Source organism: Elaeis guineensis, chromosome 8 (assembly GCF_000442705.2).
Source record: "Elaeis guineensis isolate ETL-2024a chromosome 8, EG11, whole genome shotgun sequence".
Classification (NCBI taxonomy): domain Eukaryota; kingdom Viridiplantae; phylum Streptophyta; class Magnoliopsida; order Arecales; family Arecaceae; genus Elaeis; species Elaeis guineensis.
Genome location: NC_026000.2, coordinates 129673961 through 129699838, shown reverse-complemented (window position 1 = coordinate 129699838; position 25878 = coordinate 129673961). Strand labels below are relative to the sequence as shown.

The 25878-nt window shown below is 38.4% G+C and overlaps 1 protein-coding gene across 2 annotated transcripts; it reads right to left on the bottom strand.

The window, feature by feature from the left end:
• Positions 1 to 20814: 20814 nt before the first annotated feature.
• LOC105032410 (transcription factor bHLH62) lies at positions 20815 to 23953 on the bottom strand. 2 transcript variants are annotated; one of them, XM_010906856.3, is made up of 8 exons: positions 22655 to 23953; positions 22297 to 22542; positions 22128 to 22193; positions 21955 to 22023; positions 21784 to 21858; positions 21466 to 21690; positions 21261 to 21354; positions 20815 to 21169 (listed from the first exon to the last, which is right to left on the bottom strand). In XM_010906856.3, exons 1-8 carry the CDS (start codon positions 23384 to 23386, stop codon positions 21132 to 21134), a joined length of 1545 nt encoding a protein of 514 aa, XP_010905158.1. In that variant the 5' UTR covers positions 23387 to 23953; the 3' UTR covers positions 20815 to 21131. The 2 variants fall into 2 exon arrangements, with proteins under 2 accessions (XP_010905158.1, XP_073098642.1); XM_073242541.1 differs by lacking the exon at positions 21784 to 21858.
• Positions 23954 to 25878: the final 1925 nt, after the last annotated feature.

Sequence of the window (25878 nt, the reverse complement as noted above, 5' to 3'; positions counted from 1 at the left end):
AAGATGTGTCCTGACACATCTGAGGAGATCTAACGCATGATATAGAGATCCTTATGTATGCCATGCTATGTACATGATCTAATATAGCCCTTGCCGTAAGTGTCATGAGCAGATATCAGATGAATCCAGATGAAAAGCATTGGATTACTGTAAAGAACATCCTTAAGTACTTGAGAAGAATTAAGAATTTGTTCTTGATCTTTGATGGAGGATCGGAGCTGAAAGTAGAAGGATACACCGATTCAGACTTCATGTCTGATGTCAATGATAGAAGGTCTATATCGAAGTATATTTTTCTGTGTAATAGAGGATCGATTAGCTAGAAGAGTTTCAAGTAGCTGGTCAATACAGATTCGACCATAGAAGCAGAGTACATCGCTGCCTCTGAAGCTGCTAAGAAAGTATTTTGATTCAAAAAATTCATTGCACAGCTGGATGTGATGCCATCGAATGTCCTTGCACTACACTGCAACAACAATGGTGCCATAGCTCTCGTTAAGGAGCTCAGATCTCAATAGAAGTCTAAGCATATAGAGCGATGATTTCACATCATATGCGAATATTTCGAGAAGAAGTTCGTCGAGGTGTAAAGAATCAACTCTACATAGAATGTGGCGGACCTGCTGACTAAGCTTCTCAGCCAGCAGAAGATCGAAGCTCATATTGAGAAGATGGATCTTAGGTATATGGCCAATTAGCTTTAGGTCAAGTGAGAGTTTGTTAGATATGTGCCCTTGAAGCTAATTATTGACTGACATATTTTATAATTTCAAGACATAACTTTACACTTGTAAAATATTTATTATAAATAAAAGATAATTTTATTCCAATCATGTTTATATGTCCATGATTTATCTTAGAAATTAATAAAGATGATTTTGTATATTTTCAAAGTATTGAGAATTTGAGACATACATTATTAGTGATTAGTTTCTAAATGCTCCAGATCAAAGGATCGTTATGAAAGATAATAATCAATCTACTTAAGATCGGTGTATGGATCACCTTTCTTTCAGACAGATTAGTCTCGAGTCTACAGTATGGAGCCATTAAGGTGAGAGTGCAGGTGGTTGTTAGAGAACAACTTGTACTGAGCGTGACCAATACGAGAAACCACTTGGATGTCAACTCACTCATCGTAGTCTTCTCGATGCTGCAGTGGTATGAGTGGTCTTTTGATCTATGATGCATCGGCTATTTGCAGTGAGGCTATTGTAGTTTGACTGCACGTTCACTTGATCCCTAGCCATTCGGGTCCTTGCTATGTATGTTGGCTACGATGGGTTCAGATTTGCTATTTGGAGTAGGTGCACCTAGATGAAATCTATTAATCTTGGTAGCAAAGAAGAAGTGCTATGTAATTCATGAGATTGAGTTCAGAAAGTCTTTGACCAAAGTAAGTGTGAATACTGAAAAAAATTTCTACAGAATTCATAAGTGAACTCGAGTTGAGCTAATCTGACATATGACTGACATTGGAGTTTGACTATTTTTTCATGACCTCCGTCAAGTCGGGACTCATGATAGAAGGATCGAATCATATGGTAACTATACCTAGGGGTTCATACTTTCATTATGTTGGGTTACCACTACATATTACAAGGCGTCACTGGTAGATTGTGGGACTCGTCGAGCATCGTCTTGATGATCGATGATCTTTGAATGGCAGAGTTGAAATTATTTCAATCCATCGAAAGAAGTTTTGATGATATTATGATGGGGATCACAATATATCTTACTATCAAATAGAATAGAACTTATAGTGTCACATACAAAAGAGATTCTCGTCTGATCAGATGGTTGATCAACGATTGTGAATCGTTGAAGGATATAATTATCAATGTGATTGATGATTAACTTTAAACAAAAATTATAATTATGTAATTCATCAAGTGTTAGTGAATTATAGGAGGATTAATTAGTAATTGGATTGCTAATTGGCTTAACTTGATGAAGCAATGAGATTCGGATCAAGTCTAATTGAATTGGATTCAGTTTGACTTGAACTGGGTTAGATTAGATCAAGCCTAATTATGAGGGAGACTAACTTTTGATTTGATCAGAACTTGGATTCAGTTAATTTCTAATTAGATTAGGATTCGATTGAAAAGATTGGATTTCTAATTTGATTACGTTCTATTCCTCCTTGGGTCGAACCAAATATGATTTGGATTGAACCAAAATAAGAAACCTTAGAGTCCCAACTCACTGAGACTCTCTCCCCTTGCGTGCGCCCCAATCTCCATGAGAAATACTTCATGCTAAAATAAGTTTTCCATGAGGAATTCTTCGCATGAAAGAAAGTGGGCGCAATAAATAAGGTGGGCGGCATCCCATGGTGACTCATCATCCTTATCCCTTCCAAATTTGAATTTGATTCAAATCTAGAGTTAAGGATAAGAAGGAAAGAAATCAAGGGATCATGGAAGGATTTGTGGTGCCAACTCATTCATATTTTGCGTTAAGAAAGAAGTGGCGTGAGAAGAAATCAGATCTGATTTCTTTCTCACGCTACTCCATATTTCTTGGCAACATGTTTTTGAATGCCCCACCCTTTGGCGTGTAATAAGTTATGGCACCTCCCATAAACCCTAGGCTTCACACCTCTATAAAAGGGCTCCAAAAGTTGGATGCCCAAGGATAAAAATAATATGAGAAAATTATTTTCTCGAAGTCGAGCCTCCTCTTCCCTCTTCTTCCTCCTCCAGTTCTTCTTGCTCCCATAAAGTGTCTATAAGATTTGAAGAAGAAGTCGCTTCAGCCATCAAAGAGGAGATCTCTGCAAGAGAGCTAGCACTCCAGAGAGATCACCTACCTCTGATCGGAATGAGTCATCGTATGGATGGAGGCCGGACACGTGCGTGGCTAAAGGACACGTTCAGATCTACAATCATCGGTTGTGGTGTAGTTCGATCCGTGCAAGATATTGAGATCTGATCTTAATATTTATTTTATTTTCAGATTATGTGCATGTCATAGATCCGAACAAGATAGATATAGATCTGATCTATTGCATGTGGAGTTAAAGAATTTAATCTAGATCTGTTTTCACTGCGTTTCAAAATCATTTTGAAATACATACATGCAACCTACCCACTTTTCTAATAGTTCTTTACGTTCTATTATTGAGAGATCCAAAGCAGAAGGACTTTGGTCCTTCCGCACACCAAAAAAGAAATGCAGGTGTGCACCTTCTCATTTAGTGCCAAGAGTCCCTAACCATTTAAACTCTTAATTTTTGGGCATAGATGAGGCTTGAGGTGCCCCTCTTTGGGCTACCTCCAGATCGCTTGACCTTACTCAAATACTCACTAAATTGGGTTAGCCAAATAGCAAGGATTTAGATCAAATTTGATCTTCCAAGGAGCTAGGGTTAGCCACACTTGCTAGCATACTTACCGGCTATCCGATTGGATCCATAATTCTAATCAACCATATCAAATGGATCTTTGGCTAATTTTTTAATGTGTGTGATCCATTGGGTTCCACATCTAGTCAACAGTAGGTCTGGATGCAAGTTGACCTAATTTGGTTATACTTCTTCTAATCGATTAAGATCCAAAACGAGCTAATCTGAATTCAGCAATTAGAACCCTTTCTAATTAGTGATCAAATTAAACTCTTTAATTTGATCAAAGCTATAAGTTAAGATTGACATCTAGCAATATATCATGACTACTTAGAAGATGTGAAATTTGATCAAAATATCAAATATACCCTCAATGGTAAGTTACTGTGCAGTTTAATCTTTCGATCATTCCTGCATCCTGAATATGTTCATGAGTATGAAATTATGTCAAACTCAACTATATATTCATATCGATTTTTCATCAACCAATGATGACTCCGATGATGAAGCATTAAAAGCATTAGAAACTCTTTCTAATCTTAATCCTGCTTTTGATCAAAAATTTTTTTTCGAGTCATATAGAGATGAGAATACATAGGATGCAATCTCTTTTTACTAGGAGTGATTGATTTTTTGTTGATCGACTTACAACTTTCATACACACTATACCATATCCAGAATATCCGATGCATGTCTTAATACCATGCTTGAGTATGAACAAAAATATGGGTTCATGTGTATAAGATTTCATGGTGATCTCAGATCTAAGGATCACTTGCACAACTCTCATTTAGAGAATCATCTTTTGACATACAAGTAAAGTTTCATAAAATAATCTCTGTCGACGAGTCAATTCGGTGAACTCATTCTTTAATGAGCACCCACATCTTTGTATTAGTATCTCACATAGATGGCCTGTGAAATCAGTTACCCTCTCCATCGAGCACACATAGGATGTATCAGTCTATCCGAAACGTTGATCTCCGACTTAATGTTTCTATCACTAGAAATATTTAGAATTAAGATTTTAAGATTTTAAATTTCACAAGCATGAACTCTTCATGGTCCTAAAATCATTATCCTAATTCATGGGGTTCATCATAATCTTAAACATAATAAGATGCAGCTAAAATGATGAATCAATGCCTCATTTCATTATCTAATGAAAAACGTCATTACATAAGTTGAAAGTTTACAAAGAAAAATTTCATCACATCACTCATGCGATTGGCTTGTAGGGCACTCTTCTTTCAATTACTCCCATGCCATCAAGATCTCCTCTATTACATACATCATCTACATACTCCTTCGATTGCATCCTCAATCTCGCCACTCACTTAGATCTACATCAATTTGAGATTTCTCTAATCTCCATTGATACAAGGGCTCCAATCTTTTCTTCCTCTCCTCTTTACCTTTTCCCCATAATGTTTGCATCCTGCCACAAGTCCATAAAGGATTCAATATCAAATAATTTGACTATTCCTTTTCATTATATCTATATTAACTAACATATATTACTTCTCTGGAACAATTATATAGATTCTATGATTTGTATCTAATTTTATAAATGTTCAGTTTATCAAACATGGAGCAAATTACAATTTCAGGATGTGAAGAACATAAGCAACAATTCATTAGTATTAAAGTGTTTTTAAAGAAGTAATTGAAGTGGACCCTTATGAAGGCTATATATAGGAGTTTCTCATATAGTAAAGACAGTCTCTGATACCATGCAGGAAAAAAGAAAAAAAAAAAAAACTAGAATTGTGAAGAAATTTTCTCTCTAAACCTGTTTTGTTGAGGAGGTCTCCATATTCATTTATAATGTTTCTTTACAATTGCTTACTATGGTAATAGATACAATGATGGAAATACACAGCAACAGGCCCCAAGAATATACTCGAAAAATCCCTTGCTAAGTGGCTATAAGATCTTGAAGACTCCATCAATATCCTAAGAACATGCTTCGATAATCCTTTAATGGAGAATAAACGATACTTGATTTATGAAATATGCCTTGTTGATCTTTTGCATATTTGACCGCAAGATCTTTGAGATTTTTCAAAGATTTATATGGTGAACTGCATCAAAGACAGCTGACAAATGCATTAGACAAGTTCCAAAAGTAGGTCTTAAATGATAAGTTGGAATACTATAATATTTTCACATTTTATAATCTTGAGCTTTGGTTGTATGAAGGTCTAGCATTCCACCTCTTGTGTTTTCTGATTCTATAGGTTATGAAGAAGGTCTTGACTGGTGATGTCAGAAGGGAAATGGCACCTGAAGATCTCTATGCAAAGCAAGTTGCTCAAACTTACAGGTTGAACAATACAAGCATGAGCGCGAACGCAATGAAGTAATTCAACAGAAACATGCGGAAAAATTTCTCGCCTGGAAGGCCTTATGGATTGTATTTTACCCATGGAAGACTTTATGAAGGAAGAGTTCTTCTCATTCACACATGAGCAAAAGGTCTGCCACAGTTGCTGGCATGTTTTAGTTCCCATTGCATTTTATATTGCTTGATTTGAGCTAAAATTGTGAAACTAATCTGTTGACATTACCCAAAAGTTTCTAAATAGAAATACAAGAATCATCATGAACTTTTGCAAGTGAATATATATTGAGCTTGAAAGAGTTCTGGTAGATAGATTATTATAGAAACTTGTTTGATCTGGGTAAGAGGGACGTATTATTGGAAGAAATTTGGGATGTGAGGAACCAGTTGTACTACTACATGCACTCCTCTTCCTCATCAAACCAGAATGGAAGTCCTTGACTGAAGTTGACCCAGACAAGTGAGCCATTTTTGTCATAGCGGCTGAGGTGACAAACCAAGAGGTCTTGGGTTCGATCCTTTGTATAATATGTGAGGATCCATGAAGGAAGAAGTTAGGCCCTTATATAGGACAAGGAATCCAAGTGATGTCTTTAGGCTAACCATTTTAAATGAGATCTTCGGCTATGACGATTTAGCTTCCTTGGATACAAAATCAGGATTAACTAAAAAAAATTGCCCAGAGAAAGAGAGGTATTACTAGGAGAAATTCTTGTGTAGACTTAGTCTACAATAAATGCTATAGACTAAGCTAATAAAAATAAAGATCATGGCCATATTTTGGTTGATGGATAGTTGGGAGTTGAGTTAAGATTGTAATTAATGGAATAATCAATAAAATCGATGGGGTAATCAATGAAATGTAACACAACTCCCAACCATCCATCAGCCAAATTATAATTTGATCTTTGTTTTTATTAGCTTAGTCTACGATATTTATTGTAGATTAAGTCTACACAAGAATTTCTCTATCACCACATCAAAATAAAAACCAAGTGAATTTCTCTTGCAGAAGAACTTGAACTCGAAGCAAATCGGTCTCTAGCTGAAAAGCTCAAACACGAATTGATCTCCAAGAGGAAGTTCACAGAGGAGCTTAAGGAGGCATTGTAAAGAGTGCAAAGCAGAGGCATGCCCAAATTCTACCAAATTCTAGAATAGCGTGCAGATCTTCAAGAGAAGCATATGGCCCTACTTGGAAGGCACCACAAGATCAGTGATGGGCCTACAAATGCAAAGAGAGCAACAGCAACAACAAGGGTGCAAGGAGCCGAATATAAGTTTCTCAACTTCGTTGTTGATAAAAATAATATTGGGATTTATTTGATTAAGCCCATCGGGATATGGCTCATGCTAACACACATCGAAATTTATTTTATGTATTTTAATTTGATCTGAACTCTGACTAAAGATAAACCTTCGATAAAGTAATAGATATATTTGATGGTTATTATGGTAAAATCAAATTCGACATAATCATTATGGATAATATCCATCTCAGCCTTTGTGACTGATTCAAATACTATCTTTAATTGGTAAGATATGTTATAAAAAGACATCTCCTATAGACTCAGTCGCTAACTCATCCGAGAGAGCTTATGAGATCCTCCACATCAAGAATACTCAAAATTGAGATTGAAAAATCCAAATATTGCCCCTCGATAGTGAAGAGCACATCTAATTTGATTTCTTCTTATGATTGGAGACAAGCTAATTCTAGAGACCACGGATAGCATCAATGGCTTCTTCTTCATATAAGTTCTATTGCCCCATAAAATTCTAATATTGTAGTATCAGAGCCAGATTATTTGGCTCAAAAATTAAAACCTTCTTTATATCCATATAAACATTCTACAGATATACATTTGTGACAACTGACTAGCCACTCTGGTCGGTTGTCTGTGTCCAAAGTTGTCACAATTAGACTAAGAAAACATTCCCAAACTTCATGATAGGAGAGGCCCATGTTATTTTATTTATTTATTTATTATTTATTGGGCCTGCAATTTATTATTAAAGGGTTGGAATTATTTTTAAAATAAATAAATAAATAAAAGAAAGAAGAGGGACGATGACACTCATGGTTTTCCATCATTATGCCCCCCTCTTCCATTCGAATTAGCCTAACTTTGGTTTGCCTCCAATGGCCATCACACCGAGTTGCCGTCAGTCCTCGATCTCCGGCAACCAACCCATTGTTCAAGCAATAAAAAAAATAAAGAGGAGGGTGAAGACAGAATCGATGGATCTTGATAAACTGACAGTTTCTCCATCTTAGTCACCAAGAAACCAGCGGTTGGCCTTGGGGATAGGGTGGCAGCCCTTCGATTTGTTTTTGCGATGGGCTGCTAGCCGAGTTTTGGCAGAGAGAAATACTGGCTTGCACTCCTTCTCTACTAATCTCTAATGCACGCCGGTGGTTGGGAGAAGGCCGCCGATATTTAGGAGCAATCGGTGACCCATTGGCAGAGAATCGTTGAGGAGGGGGTCACCAGTCATAGCATTTGGCACCCCCTAGATTGTCACGAGAAAAGAGAAGGAGGAAGAAATGGGGAACGAGTTTGGGTTTTAGATTTCGACCCAACATCCAAAACTTGTTGGATCCCACCCTCTAATAAAAATGCAATTTACAATTATACACCTGATAAAATAATTTATTATGTAGAGGTCATTCGGTAATTACATTCTGCTCCCTGTAATAGAACTTTATTATATAAAGATCCCTGGATTATTATTTTATCCACATAATAAAGTTTATTACATAAAAAACCTTTAATAATTATGATAAGATCCCTATTATATGGTTTTATTGCATAAAAATTGATAAATTTGCATATTACATATTTTTTATATGCTATTAAATTTGTTTATATGCAAATAAAGTATTATAGGTCTATTATCATGTTCTTGATAATGTATTCATGCCATATTTTGTATGTGAAATTTATTGACACTATTTATAAAGAATTGAAAGTTTTTTATTTGATTGTTCGGTGTGATCACCAAAGTTACCGTAAACATATATATAAAATTAAAAATTTTCTATAATGAATAATTCTAAACACATACAATTGATCTAATAAAATTTTAATAGTATTATAATTTTGTCTAAGCTACTGAAATATTGATTTGCTCCAAAAAGAGCATCTTTATGTTCGATACTTAGATAGGTGAAATAGCAGGAGTACGTATATTGGATCGATTAATATTTTCATATCCAAAGATATGGTATTTGCTTGTACTCGATGTGCATATATTTTTACGTTTACTAGTAATATAATATATCACTAAACGGATATAATCATTAGTATATTATGAAACTTGCCCAAAAAAGAGACATAATGATACACCTAATTGCCCGCCAAAGTTAAATATCAAGAATTTTATTTGCTTTGAATAAAATTTAATTATTATTTAGTCTCATTTCTTGATGATAAGGTAAGTATATAATTTTTGTAACATTAATTTCCATAATGATTGGTAGCAACATCGAAATTTTTTTTTAATAAATCAAATTTCTTAGATTAGAAAGAGAGAATAATGCTCACATTAGGATGTGCTGACCTTGATTCGATGTTTTGAGTGGATGAACTTTCACTACTTACGGATGAAAGTACATAAAAATAAAAAAAAAATTGAAAAATAGGAGCATTCTAATCATCTCAATTTGCTCCTAATGAAATCCAACATGGCCAAGCATATTACAAGAATTATTACTTCTTGCGATAAGGCACATGAATTTCTTAAAGATCTTTTTCCTCATATCTAACAAGTAAAAAAATATTTCATAATATTCTTTGATAACTATTCACAGTATATGTATATGTATATATACCTTTCATTTGATAAAATTGATATTTTTAAGGCCTTTAAGAAATTTAAAATATATGTAGAGAGATAATCAAAAAAAGTGATTAAAGTGATCAGATCTAATAGAGGCAGTGAATACTATGATAGACATACGGAGCTAGGATAAAGATCAAGATCATTAGCAAAATTTTTAAAAGAGCAGAATATTGTATAATGCTAGGCATACCAAATCAAAATGGTGTAGCTAAAAGAATAAATTGAATACTTAAATCAATGATTTGCGATATGATAAGTTATTATACTCTACCTATTTTTTTGTGGGGTGAGGCTATAAAGATAGCTATGTAATCTTAAATAGAGCCCTTACTAAGCCAATTCAAAGGACCCCAAGAGTTACGGACTGATAGGAAACCTAGTTTGGGATATATGTGTATATAAAGCCACAATTTACAACCAACAAGAAAAGGTGTTTGATCTCAAAATGATCAGTGATTTTTACATTAATTATCCAAAAAGATTAAAAGAATATAGATTCTATTATCCATCTCATATACCATATATAGTAGAAACTAATAAAGCTAGATTTTTTTCTAAAGGATGACATATTTAGTAAGAGTAAAGAACCTTAAGATATTATCTTTCAAAAAATATAAAAAATAAATTTTATGCCTGAAAGATAGAATAAAGTGATGATTCCTATTGTTATTCCTTGAGATAACATTCATGATGCTCCTACTACTGAAAAAACAACTATCCAACCACCGCTATAAACAGATCAAACTACAGCTCTTTGGAGGTCTACTAGAATAAAAAAAAAGTCTACTATATCTCCAGATTATATGGTGCACCTAACTAATATAGATAAAAAGGATGGTGATCCTAAGATATTCTTACAAGTCATGAAAGGTAAGAATTTCTTATGATGGTTGGATGTTATAAAAGAAGAGCTAAATTCTATGGATAACAACCATGTCTAGAATTAATTAACTACATACCAGGGTGCAACGAATAGGTTGCAAATGAATCTCTAAAACTAAAAAGAACTCCAATGATAAGGTTGAACAATATAGAATCAAACTTGTGACAAAGAGGTTTATGCAAAAGGAAGGCATTGACTTTAAAGAGACCTATTCACCTTTCATCAAAGGACTCTTTTAGGATTGGCATGGTCTTGATAGCTCATTTTGACTTAGAGCTATATCAGATGGATGTAAAAATGATCTTTTTCAATGGTGATCTAGAGGAAGAGGTCTATATAAAATAATTTGAGAGTTTTATTATCAGTGAATAAGAACACATGGTTTGTATATTAAAAAAATTTATTTGGACTTAAACAAGCTTTCAGACCGTGGTATCTCAAATTTAATGGGATAATCACTTCCTTTGGGTTTGAAGAAAATACAATCAATCAATGTATATACGTGAAGATCAATGAGATTAAATTCATAATTTTGATATGATGTATGTATGATATTTTGCTTGCCAGTAGTAATCTTGATCTACTTAAAAAAATCAAATAATTTTTATTTTAAAATTTTGAGATGAAAGATATGGGTGAAGCCACTTATATTATTGGGATTAAGATTCATAGAGATAGATCCTTAGGATTGTTTGGACTATCTCGAAGGACTTACATCTCTAGACTATTAGAGAAATTTAGGATGAAAAAATGTTCTCCGGAGGTGCTTCTATTGTAAGACTGATAAACTTAATAAACTTTAATATCCAAGATATCAAAAAAGAGAAAATAAGGTCCATAACCTATGCATGTATTGTTGGGAGTTTGATTTATGCCCATGTTTGTATGTGTCTAGACGTTACTTTTGTTATATCGATACTTAGGCATTATCAATATAATTTAGAAATAGAGAATTAAAAAGCTACAAAGAAAGTCATGCATTATCTATAAGATACAAAAGTTTTCATGTCATATATAGATAATCTAATCATCTTGAAGTAATAGGCTATTAAGATTCATATTTTGTTGGATGCATTTATAATAGAAAGTCTGCCATCAAATACGTCTTTCTATTTGTAGGAGGTGCTATATCATAGATGAGTGCAAAACAAGATCTTGTTACTACATCAACTATGAAAGTAGAGTATGTAATTTGTTATAAGACTTCCTCACAAGCTATCTAGTTGTAAAATTTTATCATTGGGCTTAAAGTATTTGACTCTATAGGTAGATTGATCAAGATATATTATGATAATAATTTTACAGTAATGTTCTTCAACTATACGAAGAGTACAAGTACTTTTAAACATATTGATATTAAATATTTTGCTCTTTGAAAAAAAGTAAAGGAGAATATAATATTTGTTGAACATATTAGTACAGAGCTGATAATTACAGATCCGTTGACAAAAAGACTAACTTTCAAGATTTTCAGAGATTATGTAGATCATATGAAACTTATTAGCTTATTTTATGATTGATATATAGTGAATATTATATATAAAATCATCACATAAGATTTAATAATAAATTTTGATTTATTTTATTTTATATTAATTACCTATTTATCATGTGATATAAAAAAGACTAAGGAATAAGCATAAAATTTCATCTATTCATAAAGTAAGATTCTACATTAAGAATTTAATTATGAGGTGTCATTAGTATTGTAATGCATAAAAGTTCGTGCGCTGATTGATAACGTATTTGTTGCCATGATTCATATTGATGATTATTTTGTAATCAAGTATGTAGTATATATTCTATGGAGGAATTAATTTAATTTTTAAATATGATAATATTAGTTTTTTTAATTATCTGATCTAAATAAAATTTTATTAAAGATTTTTGAAATATTTTAAATAATTAAAATAAAGATAATTGTGTTAGACTGGGCCAAATGAGAGAATGTTGGAATTTATTTAAGCCTATCGGATTGTGGCCCACATTAGCATGCATCAGGATCTATTTTATGTGTTTTTGTATGATTTGGACTCTAAATAAAGATAAATCTCTAATAAATAATAAGAATATATTTGATGGTTATTATGATAAAGTCAAATTCTACCCACTATTGTGGATAACGTCCATCTTATTCTTTATGACTGATTCAGATACTATCTTTGATGGATGAGGTACATTATAAAAAGATATCCCCAATGGACTTGGTCCTTAACTTATCCGAGAGAGCTTGTGAAGTCCTCCACATCGAGAATACTCGGAGTTAAGATTGAAAAATCAAGATATTGCTCGTGGACAGCAAATAGCACATCTAGTTCGATTTCTTCTTATGATTGCAAGTAGACTGATTTCAAAGATCATGGATGGCATCAATGGCTTATTCTTCATGTAAGTTCTAATGCCCAATAAGATTTTAACCAATAAAAATCTATAGGCTCAACTCGGGGATAATGCTGAGGCTGTACTGGAGAACTTGTTGGGCAAAAGGAAGCAAAAGAAAATACAACTATTGCTCAGGTATTTGTATGCAGTTATACTCTTATTTTTATATTTCACTTCACAGTCCTCGTGGATAACATGTGCATTTTTCTAAACTAGTATGTATATGTTTGTTGTTTGTTAATCCCCCTACATGTCCACATATTCATTCATGCATGCCTCCTTGCATATATTACCATGTATGATTTTGTGAGTGGGCGTGTATATTGTATGTATCTCGAGCATTTGTGCAAATATCCCCCCCTATGGTATTTCCTTTTAATGCTTTATGATTCCAAACACCACATTTACTTGTTAAACTTTATCATAATCCCCCTGACCACCCTTTCTAATAGTGTTTATAGTTGTCAATTATTCATCTCAAAATATAATATCAATGTCGTAAATGGTGTTATAAGTCACTTTCAAATTAAAGTGTAATCCTGGAAACTTTCTATCTGGAAGCCTTGATGTATACTGATTGTTTGTATTGATATTTCTGTATTTTCTCATTGAAACATACATTTTTTGTTTTGAACATTACATGTTTATGCTACAAAAGCATTACATCTCACTGCAGAAAATCATGGTAAAGTCCATGACAGTATATAACCTTCAATTTGAACATTTGTGCTTAAAGGAAATAAACACTGCATCACATTATTTAACGCATGCATAAAATTAATAAATTTAATAATACTCATATGAGTTGCAATGTATCATCTTAGTTGTATTATTAAACAAGGATATATTTTTCAATTATAAAAGAAAATATAAGTTATTTTATTATTGCTGCAACATCTGGAGAAAGAACAATGGTAAGCATATGATTCTGGAAAGCTTAGATTAATATATGGAGACTATACTAGTTGCTATTTTTTACTGACTCCAACAAACATCACTTGTCTAAACAAGTGTCTCTGTACTCCGGTTCTCAGATGCAACTCCAATCCACAGAACTTTTCCTTTTCATTGCTTTTTGTTAGGATTTGATGCCTCGAGATTCAGCCCACATTGAGCTCACAGTGAGGTTCACGGCGAAAAACAGAGTCCAACGAGACCAAGATCACCCCAAATGGAGCTCGGATGGAAAAGATACGATATTTTGAAGTCGGTACGAAATCCGAGGTGGCGGAGGACCGCCGGTGGGGCCGGCGGAGTGGCGGCGGCACGCCGCAAGCGGCGGTGCAGGCCCAGCCGGGTTCGCGGCCCAGTCCGTGCTCGGGCCCGGGCCGCGGGCCCGTGCGCGGGAGCGGCCCGGGCCCGTGCGCGGGAGCGGCCCAGGCCCGCGCGCGCGGGCCGGCCCAGGCCTAGGCGCCTTGCCTGGGCTTGTACCCCGATCCACCGTGGACCGAGCCGTCCATGGCGGACCGTGTGGGCATTTTTCATGTGTTTCTCACGATCCACGATATTATTACGTAGACCGATCATGATCGGATGGCCCAGGAAGTTTTCGGTCTTGATCCGATAGTTCAAGGGCTTGATTTGGCTTGTTTAGGAGAGCTAAACCTAATCTAATTAGGTTAAATCCTTGTTTAAGGCCTTTAAAAGGCCTGAGCCTCAACAGAGAAGTGAGGTGGTCTGGTTTTTGCCGTGGATGCCGTACAGAATCCATGAGGAGAGAAACAAGAGCGCGCATTGTTGAGAGAGAAGGAGCAGGAGGCTCCTAGACAGCGGACGCCGGTCACTTTAGGGGTTCTGGGTTCAAGGGGTCTTCCAAGACAGAGAGAGCTTTTGAGAAGAAAACTTCTAGAGAGAGAGAATTGGGTGTACAAGGGTTGAGGATGAGGTCTCCTCTTGTAAATTTTTTTTTTTATAGTGAAGTTTGCATGTCCCGTGGAGATGAGCCCTTTGTGGCTGATGCACATATTTTGATTATTTTTGTTTTGTTTCTTTTTTCTTTTGGCTGCATCGCGTGGTACTGAAAAGGTCTTGGAAGATGGTGTCCTGGCCAGACATCCATCCAACAAGTGGTATCAGAGCAAGACGGTACAAAGATGCAGATTGCAGCGGTGGTGAGCAAGACTGAAGATGGAGAAGACAGGAACAATAAAGATAGAGATCAACAAGTTTGATGGTAAGAGCAATTTCTCCTTGTGGTAGGCAAGGATCAAGGACGTGCTCATCCAACAGGGGTTGATCGATGCTCTCTTGTGCGATGAGAAGCTGACCACCATGAAAGTACGGGATTGGAAACGGCTACAGATGCAGGCGGTGAGCACCATCCACATGTACCTGACGGATGAGGTGGTGATCCATGTGCTGAGCGAGACTTCTCCGATGGTGCTGTGGTCGAAGCTCGAGGAGTTGTACATGGTGAAGTCTCTCACCAACACTCTTTTCCTCTGAAGGCAGTTCTACTAACTGCGGATGACTGAGGGACAGAGCGTGCAGGAGCATCTCAGCCACTTTCAGAAAATCCTCATCGACCTCCTCAGCGTTGGTGAAAATGTTGAGGAGAAGATCAGGCGCTGGTTTTGCTGGCGTCGCTTTTTCCTTCGTACGAGTCCTTGGTGACTGCTCTTCTAGTGGAGAAAAGCACCATCAAGATGGACGAGGTCACTGCGGCGATACTCCAAAACGAGGTTCTCAGGAGGGAGAACCCAGCTTCGAGCTCAGGTGGCAGTAGCTCAATTTTGGTGGCTTCTGGAGGAGCAGGAGGCAGTAGACGGAGCGACAGGAGATCGCAATGAGGGCAGTCTAAGTCCAGGAAGGACTTGAGCAAAACCAGGTGTTACCGGTGTAAGGAGTTGGGGCATCTAGCCAGAGATTGCCCTCAACTCAAAAATCGGACGGTGGCTGCTGTAGCGACGGCCGGCAGCGATTCAGATGGAGATATCCTGGAGATATCTGACGAGATATCTACTTCTTCCCAATAGTGGATATTAGATTCTACATACCCCTATCATGTATGTTGCAGAGAGAAGCAGTTTGACTCCCTGGAGAACAGTGAGGGCACTGTATATCTGTTGGATGGATCGAGCTGTGCGATCAGAGGCATTGGGACGGTCAACTGGAGGACACATGATGGTGCAGTGAGAAGATTGGGGGAGGTCCGATACATACCCAATTTTAGACAGAATCTTATCTCACTTAGCAGACTGGATTCGAGAGGCTACAGGACGGTAGCTGGTGGAGGAATCCTGAGGATGCTACGCGGCGATAGGATTATGCTGGAGGGGAAGAAGGGGAGCAAAAAATATTATTACCTGACGGGGAGCCTAGTGCGAGGTGGAACTTCGGGAGTCAGGTAGAGCCCAGAGCGAGGTGGAGCTCCTGGAGGTGGATCGGGCACGAGACAGGAGACTCGGGAGGACGAGAGGCGACGTGGTAAGGTAAGATTCCTATTGCCGCAGGATGATGCCCCGAGCAGGTCTCAAGTTCGGAGGAGCACAGCATACGACAGAGATGGGATCAAGCAGCCTGGCTCGACTCCCATGTTTGCCCATCCATGATCAGTAGGCGATTGCCCCAGGCATGGGGGTAAGGAGATCTAGAGGCTCTCAAAGTTTGGAGGAGGTAGAATATCGAGTCGAGATGGAGATTGTTAGGATTTGATGTCTCGAGATTCAGTCCATATTGAGCCTACAGCGAGGTTTGCGGCGAAAAATAGAGTCCAACGAGACCAAGATCATCCCAAACGGAGCTCGGTTGGAGGAGATACGAGCTTTTGAAGTTAGCACGAGACCCGAGGCGGTGGAGGACCGCCGGCGGCCGGCGACGGGCCGGTAGAGCTGCGGTGGCGTGCAGCCCAGGTGGGGCCAACGCGCGACCCAGGCACGTGGCCCAGTCGGGCGCGCGACCCAGGCACGTGGCCCAGTCGGGCGCGCGGCCCAGGCAGGCGGGTGGCCTAGCCGAGCACGCAGGCCGGCCCAAGCCCAGGCGCCTTGCCTGGGCCTGTACCCCGGTCCACTATGGACCGGGCGGTCCATGGCGGACTACGTGGGCGTTTCCCATGCGTTTCTCACAGTCCACGGCACTATTCCATAGACTGGTCACGATCGGACGGCCCAGGGAGTTTTCGGTCTTGATCCGACAGTTCAGAGGCTTGATTTGGCTTGTTTAGGAGACCTAAACCTAATCTAATTAGGTTAAATCCTTGTTTAAGGCCTTTAAAAGGCCTGAGCCTCAACAGGGAAGTGAGCTGGTCTGGATTTTGCCGTGGATGCCGTATGGAATCCGTGAGAAGAGAAACAAGAGCGCGCGTTGCTGAGAGAGAAGGAGCAGGAGGCTCCTGGACAGCGGACGCCGGTCACTTCAGAGATTCAGGGGGTTTTCCAAGAGAGAGAGAGCTTTTGAGAGGAGAACTTCTAGAGAGAGAATTGGGTGTACAAGAGTTGAGGATGAGGTCTCTTCTTGTAAAATTTTTTTTTTATAGTGAAGTTTACATGCCCCGTGGAGGCGAGCCCTTTTGTGGCTGATCCACGTATTTTGATTGTTTTTGTTTTGTTTCTTCTTTCTTCCTGCTGCATCATGTGGTACTGAAAAGGTCTTGGAAAGTGATGTCCTGGCCAGACATCCATCCAACACTTTTTTATAGGAGAAACTAGCTAAAAGTACAACTATGAAATAAACATTTTCTTGTCTTCCAAGTTTGAAATGCAACTCTGAGTGTCAATCTTGACTGTGATAAATATTGGTGATCCGTATTGCTCCAAATAGGGACATTTTAAGCTCAATCTTGATAGTAGGTTGGCAGGTTTCTACAGGATGACTAAGAGTGCTGCAATCTGTTGTTTGAAAGGCTGCTGGCTGATTAAATTTAAATTGGTTTCATAATTGTTTCTGTTCTTTTGCAGAAATGAGCTTTGGTGGCAGAGGAAGAGACTAAGAAGGCTTTTGAGGAGATTGATAAGTTTTTTTTTTTTTTAGTTTAAATATTAGAGGGGGATCTGTATATTGAACCAGTTCCTTTCTGAGCCACACTTGCCAAAAGAAGATTTGGGACATGCATTTGCCAATGCAAATGTGGCAAAATATGACGGTGGTGAGAGTCCTTGTGATAAAATGTGAAAGGAGGAATCTATAATCTTTTTTCCAAGGCAGAGATCATAACCTTTCAGGAGGAAATTGAGTCCTATTCCTGGCATTCTGGTTGTGATCAATGCAACATCTAAAATGATCAATCCTGACTTTTGGACAACTTAAGCAATGATGGTATCTATCATGGATCAGTATATCGGCAACAAATTCAAATGCGTCCCTTGTGTGATCGATTGCTCCTTATATTGCGATGTAGTCATGAATTTTTCACTCTTTCAAATGTTCTATTTTTTCACAGAGAACAATTAGCTTGTCAAGCTTCATCTTGGTTGTAAGAAAATCTACATGAAAAATTTATTGGAACTGAGAGCACATGTAAATCTTTGTATCGGATGTGTATCTCTAATTTGTTACAAACAGCTGTCCGTTTGGCATTCTGTGAGTTGATTACTAATATGACAATTTCTGAATTTGTAATTTCAGTGCCTGTAACATGTAATATGTGTAGTGACTACTTGTAAAGGAATAAAAGAATGCTAACTTTCTTTATCATATACCCTGCATTAATCCATATGCCTCTTCTGTTATTTCTGTTGGTTGGGGAATTTGGTAGGTTTCATCAGTGAATTTGTAAATGTATCATTAAAATGCTATACTTTGGTCCAATTGGGCTTCCTACTAGTAAATGAGTTTGGTAAGTTTGCAGAGTTTGTTTAGGTAGAGCAGAATTCTATGGCAAATTTCCTCCTGCTTTTATTATCCTGATTATGGTGAAATCTTTTACTGCCTCCACCGAAAAAAAGGATCATGTACATCGACATACAATTATATGCTCAAAAATTTCTTCTCTTCAGTCATATTCTTTCTACAGTCTGTAAAATTCTGAATGTCTCCACAGTTATCTTGTATTACCAAATACAAGGACCTTGCTTTGAGCATCTCCCACTTGATCATCTAACATGAAATGTTTGGTCCCATAGCGTAGTTGGCTGAAAATGATATTGTCCACAAACTTGAGGCATTTAGGTACTGGGCTAGCTTGTCCATCAATACAGAGGAATGAAAGAGAATGTATGTGAATAGATGGAAGGGTCCACCTCTGAACAGAAATGGCATGTAGAAGATGCTAACATGATCTTTCATGCTGCTCTGGATGAAAAGAAGATAGGAGGCAAACCTTCAAATGGATCAAAGCAGTGTCCCATATCTCCTGTGGATATGGAAATGCCAATATAGACAGCCCACCTACAATTAATTCTGCAGCCTCCCAACAGAAGAACAGACTGAACTCAAGAGGGCTCTATCATGCCAACTATGAGCCAGAAATGCAGACAGAAGTTAATGCCTTGTCTGATATGAATGCTCCAGTGGATCAGATTTTGAACATTAAACAGAATGTGATGAGATAGTTATAAGCTTTGATACCGACGTATCCAAACTTGTTTAACTTTCAAAAGTATGGATCACATAGTTGGAGAATGAATTAAGAGTGCTCATTTTACATTATCCAGGAGGCGAAATGGTTTCAAAAGTGATGGATAAGCTAACTACGAAATTAGTAGAAAACCACATCTCGTATCTAATCATAATGTTTTGACTACTGGGAATAGTAGAGAAAGGAGCCTCTGATAGTGACACTAATGCATACAATAATGCAGCTGGAGAAGATTATATTCTATAAGAAAGGAAAAGGTTTGATGGTGCTAAGAGTGCTTAATGATGTCAATTATATGATACTCTTCATTATCGTCGGAAAGCATTACGGGAATACCGGCACGATGGTCGGTGAAACTACTAATACCTGACAAGGATGACTGACCCAGATTAAAGCAGTCTTTGGAGTAAAGGAGGATGAAGAAGATGTCCCAGAACTAATTGACACTATGACAGCCTGGTGGATTGGTACATGCCATGATCACTTGAACCCTACAAGTCATAAGTCTCTCTCTCACCGTCACCTTTTCTTAGGACCACATACCATGACTTCCTCATACACTGAGAATTTAAGGTCTATCTAGCAAGCTGTAGTCCCAGAAATTGTTGCAGGGTTTTATATAGATTCCAAGTTTTGCTGCAATATGTCATCTTTCTTCATCTCTAATGCCCATGTACTTTTTGTGTGCAGGTTTTGGTTCTAGACAAAACTTCACTGCTACATCATCATTCCATATTCATTTCCACTAAGCTTCGAAACAAGAGTGCAAGTTAATTCTTGTCTAACTTAGGGGCAGCACAGGAAAATGACATGAAACCTTCCATGTCTTCATTTCTTCTTTGGATACTTCAGACAACCAACGCTTTCCTTGTGGTTCTATCTAGAGGTGACCCTTCCAGTATTTTGTCAGGGCTGAATTAGGTTTCTTACAGCAGCCTATTACAAGAAGCTGCTCTTGCGCTGGAAGGCATCCACATTTGGATTCCAGGACCACTTATTCTTCTATGTGCAACTTTAATTGTAAAGCTCTTAGCTGATGGGATTCCAAAATAAAGGACTCTTGGCTATGTGAGCCTGGCCAACCTCCAACCCTCTCATTTTGTTAGTTTCTTACTACAGCACCCGCCTTCATAGCATTTGATGTAATTGTATTTGGTGCTGGAGAGAACACAGGATGAAGGAGCAAGTAGTTATTTTTCCACTGTTGGTTATGGAAGAATGCAAACTTCAGAGTAGGGTCTTCAGATTTCATGTGGGGTGCATCTGACTTCATCTTTGATAAAGAAGCATTAAAAAATTCATTTATCAAGTTATCAGCAAATCTTAAAAAAGAGCCGAAAGGCTAAAGGGGCCCCTTTAAATAGCTGTCTACAAACAAGTTGTCCAATCTTGTCAAATTAAGCTGGAAACACTAGCGACAGTGTTTTGTTGACAATGATTTTTTCTTGGACTTTTTACCAGATTTCTCAGGCATCACACAGAAACATAGGCGAGAATTAAGCCAACTTGGAGGGGAACATCTTAATGAATTAATACAAGAATTCTCTTAACAACACAACAGCATCATAATGTCAAATCTCTCTCCTTCACTCACCATCACACATCTTAATTGTGGTGTCTGAAGCATCTGCACCACATGATGTCTCTAGCTTACTGAGACCTTACACTGATAACTGCGAGAATTCTCCAAAGAATCATTTTCCCCAAAGAAGATTAGGAAATAATGAAAATTTTGCTTAGATCTAAAGATTGTTAGCCCGAAGCTTCACATGCTTGTTATATACAATCTTGCTCTCTGAATGATTTCAAATGATCAGAGCTCAATTTTCATGTGAGCTGTTGGCAATGGACCTGCAACAAATATATCAGAGTAAGTTTTTTCCCCCCTTTTGGTGGAATTCATGAGTGAACAGCACTATAGTAGACATCTATTGATACATACCATGAAAGCTCTGAGAAGAGACTGCAATCTCCTGATTCTGTCCCAAGTCCATGGGAACAACACTTTGGAGATCATCCTCCCAGAAAGTCCCCATCTGAAAATTTAGAATTCATTTTTTTGGTAATTCCTTTCTATTTGTATCACATAATGCTACTAAAGGTTCATAAAGTTCAAGCAGTTAAGAAGGATGGCAACAATTCTTTACCTGAGATGAAGCATCTCCAAATCCATTAATGAAAGGTTGGTGACTGCTTAGAGTTCGACAGAGAGTGGGGTCTAATGGGTTCACAGTGCACTGGGTTTCCAAGGCACTGGTCACAACACAATGGAGAGGAGCACCCTGCTGCAGTTGGCTGGTGTATGATAATGCTGCACCTGAGGTCTCTAATGGATAAACTGAATTCAACACAGGCCCACAAGTTTGATGCATCTGAATTCACAAAAGAACCGGAATTAAGGTGCATAGAACTAAATTTAACATAGTTGTAGGAAAGAAAGAAGACTGCAGAAATGTTTATCTCACATCTTTGGGGAGGAGATCTGCGACATTGTTGAAATCTAACCGTGGATTCACCGTTGCCAGCTTCATAGAAAGAAACTGCAACAAGAAAGGAGAGATTTCATATGTGACAAATTCAATCTACACAGGGAATTGCCATATAGTAGATGATAATTATTTTCATAATCTCTATACCTCGACTTGGCGTTGCAATGATTGTACATAGTTAATAATCTCATCAAGCATAACCGCTTTTCCAGTAACCTACATCCCAAGGAATTCCAATTTGAAGTCAAATTCTTTAAACATAACTGGTTCTTCAGTTTCACAATAAAACATCAATTTCCAATTTGATTGTTTCAGGATACCTTATTGCAACCTGGGACAAGATCTTGTAGTAACTTCATGCGCTGGCTGATCTTCTCTCTTCTGACCTGATAAATAGAGAGAAAGCATTCATAAGTGAGCTATGAAAGGATTAGGATCATATGAGCCAAGAAACAACCATTGAACATCAAAGTAACAATCTATCGATACCCTTTCTGCAAGGCTATGGCTATCAGTGGCCTGGCCTCTTCTCGCCCTGACATGAATATAGTCTTTAGGCGGCTCGAGGGGCTTCACATTGTTCTCCTTCCCTTGTTTTTGAGCACCACCATCACCACTAGCACTACCACTGCCACTGCCATTCTGTTCAACCTTTGGGTTAATTGATTCCTTGTCAATTCCATCATCTTCTGCAAACCTACTTTTCTTTGCATTTGGATCCTCCTCCTCTGCCGCCTGGAAGTCGAAATTTTTCAGGCATATTTTTTATGCAAGATGATGCGAAAGTAATCAAAATTCGCCGAGATTATAAACTTCATAGCAATTCTTTTAAAGAGAACTGTCATACCTTGGGAGGATCTATGGCAGAATTGGGTAAAGCTGTGTCCTTTCCTTTGCCCTTTGGAGCAGCTTTCCTCTTCCTTGGATTGTTCTCACCTGCACCTCTCAAGCTCACCTCTCCACCTGCGGAGATTGGATCCGACACTGATGATTCCTCTCGAGCATTACCAAATTCTGCATCATTTGCCTCCAATTGCTTCCCCTCCTGCGTCTGGATCGCCTTACCACTCTCTGGCAGCCCCATTTGGGGTCCAGTTGCCTTGAGAGACTGGCTGCTCGATGCCCTCGGGAGCCCAAATTGGCCTGCCAACCCGCTGTAATTCCGGCCATCAAAGCAAGAAAACCTCGCAGCCCTCTTGGCGAACCCCGGGTCGGCAGACAATTCATCCAAATGGGCGACGGGAATCGGGTTAGCAGGGAATGGCAGACCACCGATGGCCGGCTGCTGGTGGCCGAGGTAGCCCATCATGGAAAGATTGAGTTTTGGAGGGGAATTCAAAGGGGCACCCATGTGGTGAGACCGGGGGGAGATCTCCTCGCCGCAATTGTAGACGCTCGCCAGCCGCCCGACAAGGTTATTGACGGCGAGGCCCTCGGCTGGAACAGGGGAATTGGACGACGGCGACGAGACGATGGAGCTGAGCGCCGACTCGAAGTGGCCGGTCGGGTCCATGGACTGCTCCCAGTTGAGGTTGAGGAAGCACGGCCGCAGCTGATCTGGTGGCGGCCCGCAATTCATCTCCGGTGAGGAGCCGACGTCAAAGAATTGCCGGAAAAAGCTCACCTTTTTTTGCCTCCGAGCGCCGAAATGGAAGAAAGAATGCCGAATTGGCCGAAGAATCGATGATGGAGATAGTAATTCACAGCTAGATGAAAGAAAAGCAAGCAAAGGCGGGAGCTTTTTGGGGAGAATTGAGAGGAAAAGAGGTGGGAGGTGGGAAGGGAAAGGGAAGGTGGTGGGAGGAGAGGGTGAGAGGAAAAGGGAGGAAAGAGACAGTTTTGAAGAGAAGGAAGGAGGTGGAGGACAGAGAGGAAGGGAGGAAGAAAGAAGGGAAATGTTGACCTTTATGTATGGATACAATAATCATAGAACCACTTGGAAGCAAGGGAGGAGTAGTCTCACAGAAGCCAGGCCATGGAGGTCAAATGGAGCTGTCCCCTCTGCCTTTGGAAATGCCTTGGGCATCAGCTCAGCATTCCTGCCATCAAAGAGAGAGAGAGAGAGAGAGAGAGAGAGAGAGGTGGGGAGGGGGTGCAAAGATTGGAAGAGAAGGGGGATGGAATAAGGTAGGTGATGAAGGGGTGGAAAAGGGGGGAGGCATAAAGGGGTTTTAGGCTTTTAGCTTTACTTTGTGCTGGTCTCTAATCAAGGATTGTTTGTCCAGAGGTGAAGTTATCAATGATTAAAAGAAGAGAGAGAGAGAGAGAGAGGGAGGAGACAAACAGAGAGTTAATGAGGGGTTCATTTATTATAAATTATATTTTTGTATTGGTCCCAAGCCGATACAAGGTAAGTTTTCCTATTTTATTGTTTTGTCCTGCCTTTGTTTGGTAATGTATGAGGTGTGGATGAGCATATTGGGTGGTGCTCAATACCTGCAGGCCACCAGCAGGGTTGCATTCCCCTTCTTGTATTCCTCTCTTTCAATATGGTCAGATATGCTGAGGGAATGAGACATTATGGATGAATTTAGCATTTTCTTGTCGGTGTTAAATGTTTTCTGATGGCCTTTCTAATATGGTGAGGGAAAGCAAATATATATATATATATATATATATATATATATATATATTTTTTTTTTTTTTTTTTTTTTTTTTTTTTCTTTGTATGTTTACTTAGAAATTTCCTTGAGGCTTTGGATCTAAAGTCAAATTGTATTCTAAACAGATCTCATCCGTTCATATATGATCACTTATAGCCATTGTGATCACATCTCATCCCTTCTTATATGATCACTTATAGGCATTGTTTTTGTTGAATGCGACACCTTGATATGATAGCTTAAAGAGGGGAAGGCAGAATTGTTGTAATCAAGTGCCACATCATATTGCTTTGTACTAGATAAGCATGATAAGTGACTTAACCAAGGCTCAACAACTAAAAAGGAGTGTATAAAGCAAACATGAATCCTATATGATTACTAGCTTGTAGCCTTCTCTGTGCTTCAACATTGATTAGGTTGCACAACAAGAGCAATGCATTGTAGGCAGTCCATGCTACCTGCGGCCACAGTCCCCTCAATGTAGGCCAATAATCTCATGGGAACAGGATGGCCACAAGACTCCACCAAACTCACATAATGGTGTCTCCTATGATGTCTTTTGGATTGCAACAAGCATCTTCTTCGACTAACTTTGAGAGAAAGATCAAGTGTTTTTTTTTTCTTTTTAATCTTTTTGCCATCTTAAGTTTATCATACTTGGAAAGGCAACCAGAAAAGAAAGGAGGAAACTCTCATTTTTGCTTCAGTTATACTCTTCATTTTGCTTTCACAAGCCCAAGCTTTGTAGAGTAACCCTTTTGGGGCTTGGAGAGCTTTCCTCCTCCAACTTTTGCCTTTTCTTATTGCATTTGATCAAGTAGAAGAAAGATAAAGCTGCCTTTTTTTATTTCTGCTGTACATTGCAAATTATGCTTCTCTGTTAAGCTTGCAACTTACCTCACACACACACACACACAGAAGTAAAAAAGTTAGTTATAAAGAAATTACATAGAATGGCTCATAAAGAAATTCTTGTTACCTAACCAATAGTATCTAAATGTTTCTACACCTGCTATTGTTCAATCTTATTCTATTGGTAGAGCATCAGGATTGCTGTTGACAGTCACATGCATGTTAGGAGTAAACAATTTGATTTCATTCAGAGGTGGGCATCCACAAAGGCCTCCTCTTTCCACCCCCCAACCAGGTCCTAGATTAGTACACATATTCCCTCCTAATCCTTATTAATTTTGTGGATTTCAGATCAATAGCATTCTTTATCAGAGCCCGCCTTATTTAAATCTCTCCCTAGACATAGTTTAAGGGAGTAATAAGAGACAAAAAAGGTGCATTATTGAAAGAGAGGATGGTCCACATCATTTATTTAAATAGCAAGGTAAAAGATGCTTGCCTCATAATAAATTGGTGGTGGTAAGATATGGGGCCCTTTGAGGTTACTATGTTCATTAAGTCAAAGAAAAAGGATGAAAGAAAGAGGTGGTTAAGAAATCAACAAGTTGATTTGTTC

What these genes read in the sequence shown, in the direction of transcription:
- LOC105032410 (XM_010906856.3), bottom strand. Translation starts at nt 23,386, where the DNA reads ATGAATTGCGGGCCGCCACCAGATCAGCTGCGGCCGTGCTTCCTCAAC. An exon ending in TTGTCCCAGGTTGCAATAAG is followed by an intron (nt 22,024 to 22,127) that starts GTATCCTGAAAC and finishes CTTGGGATGTAG; the next exon opens with GTTACTGGAAAAGCGGTTAT. An exon ending in CAGATCTCCTCCCCAAAGAT is followed by an intron (nt 21,691 to 21,783) that starts GTGAGATAAACA and finishes TTGTGAATTCAG; the next exon opens with ATGCATCAAACTTGTGGGCC.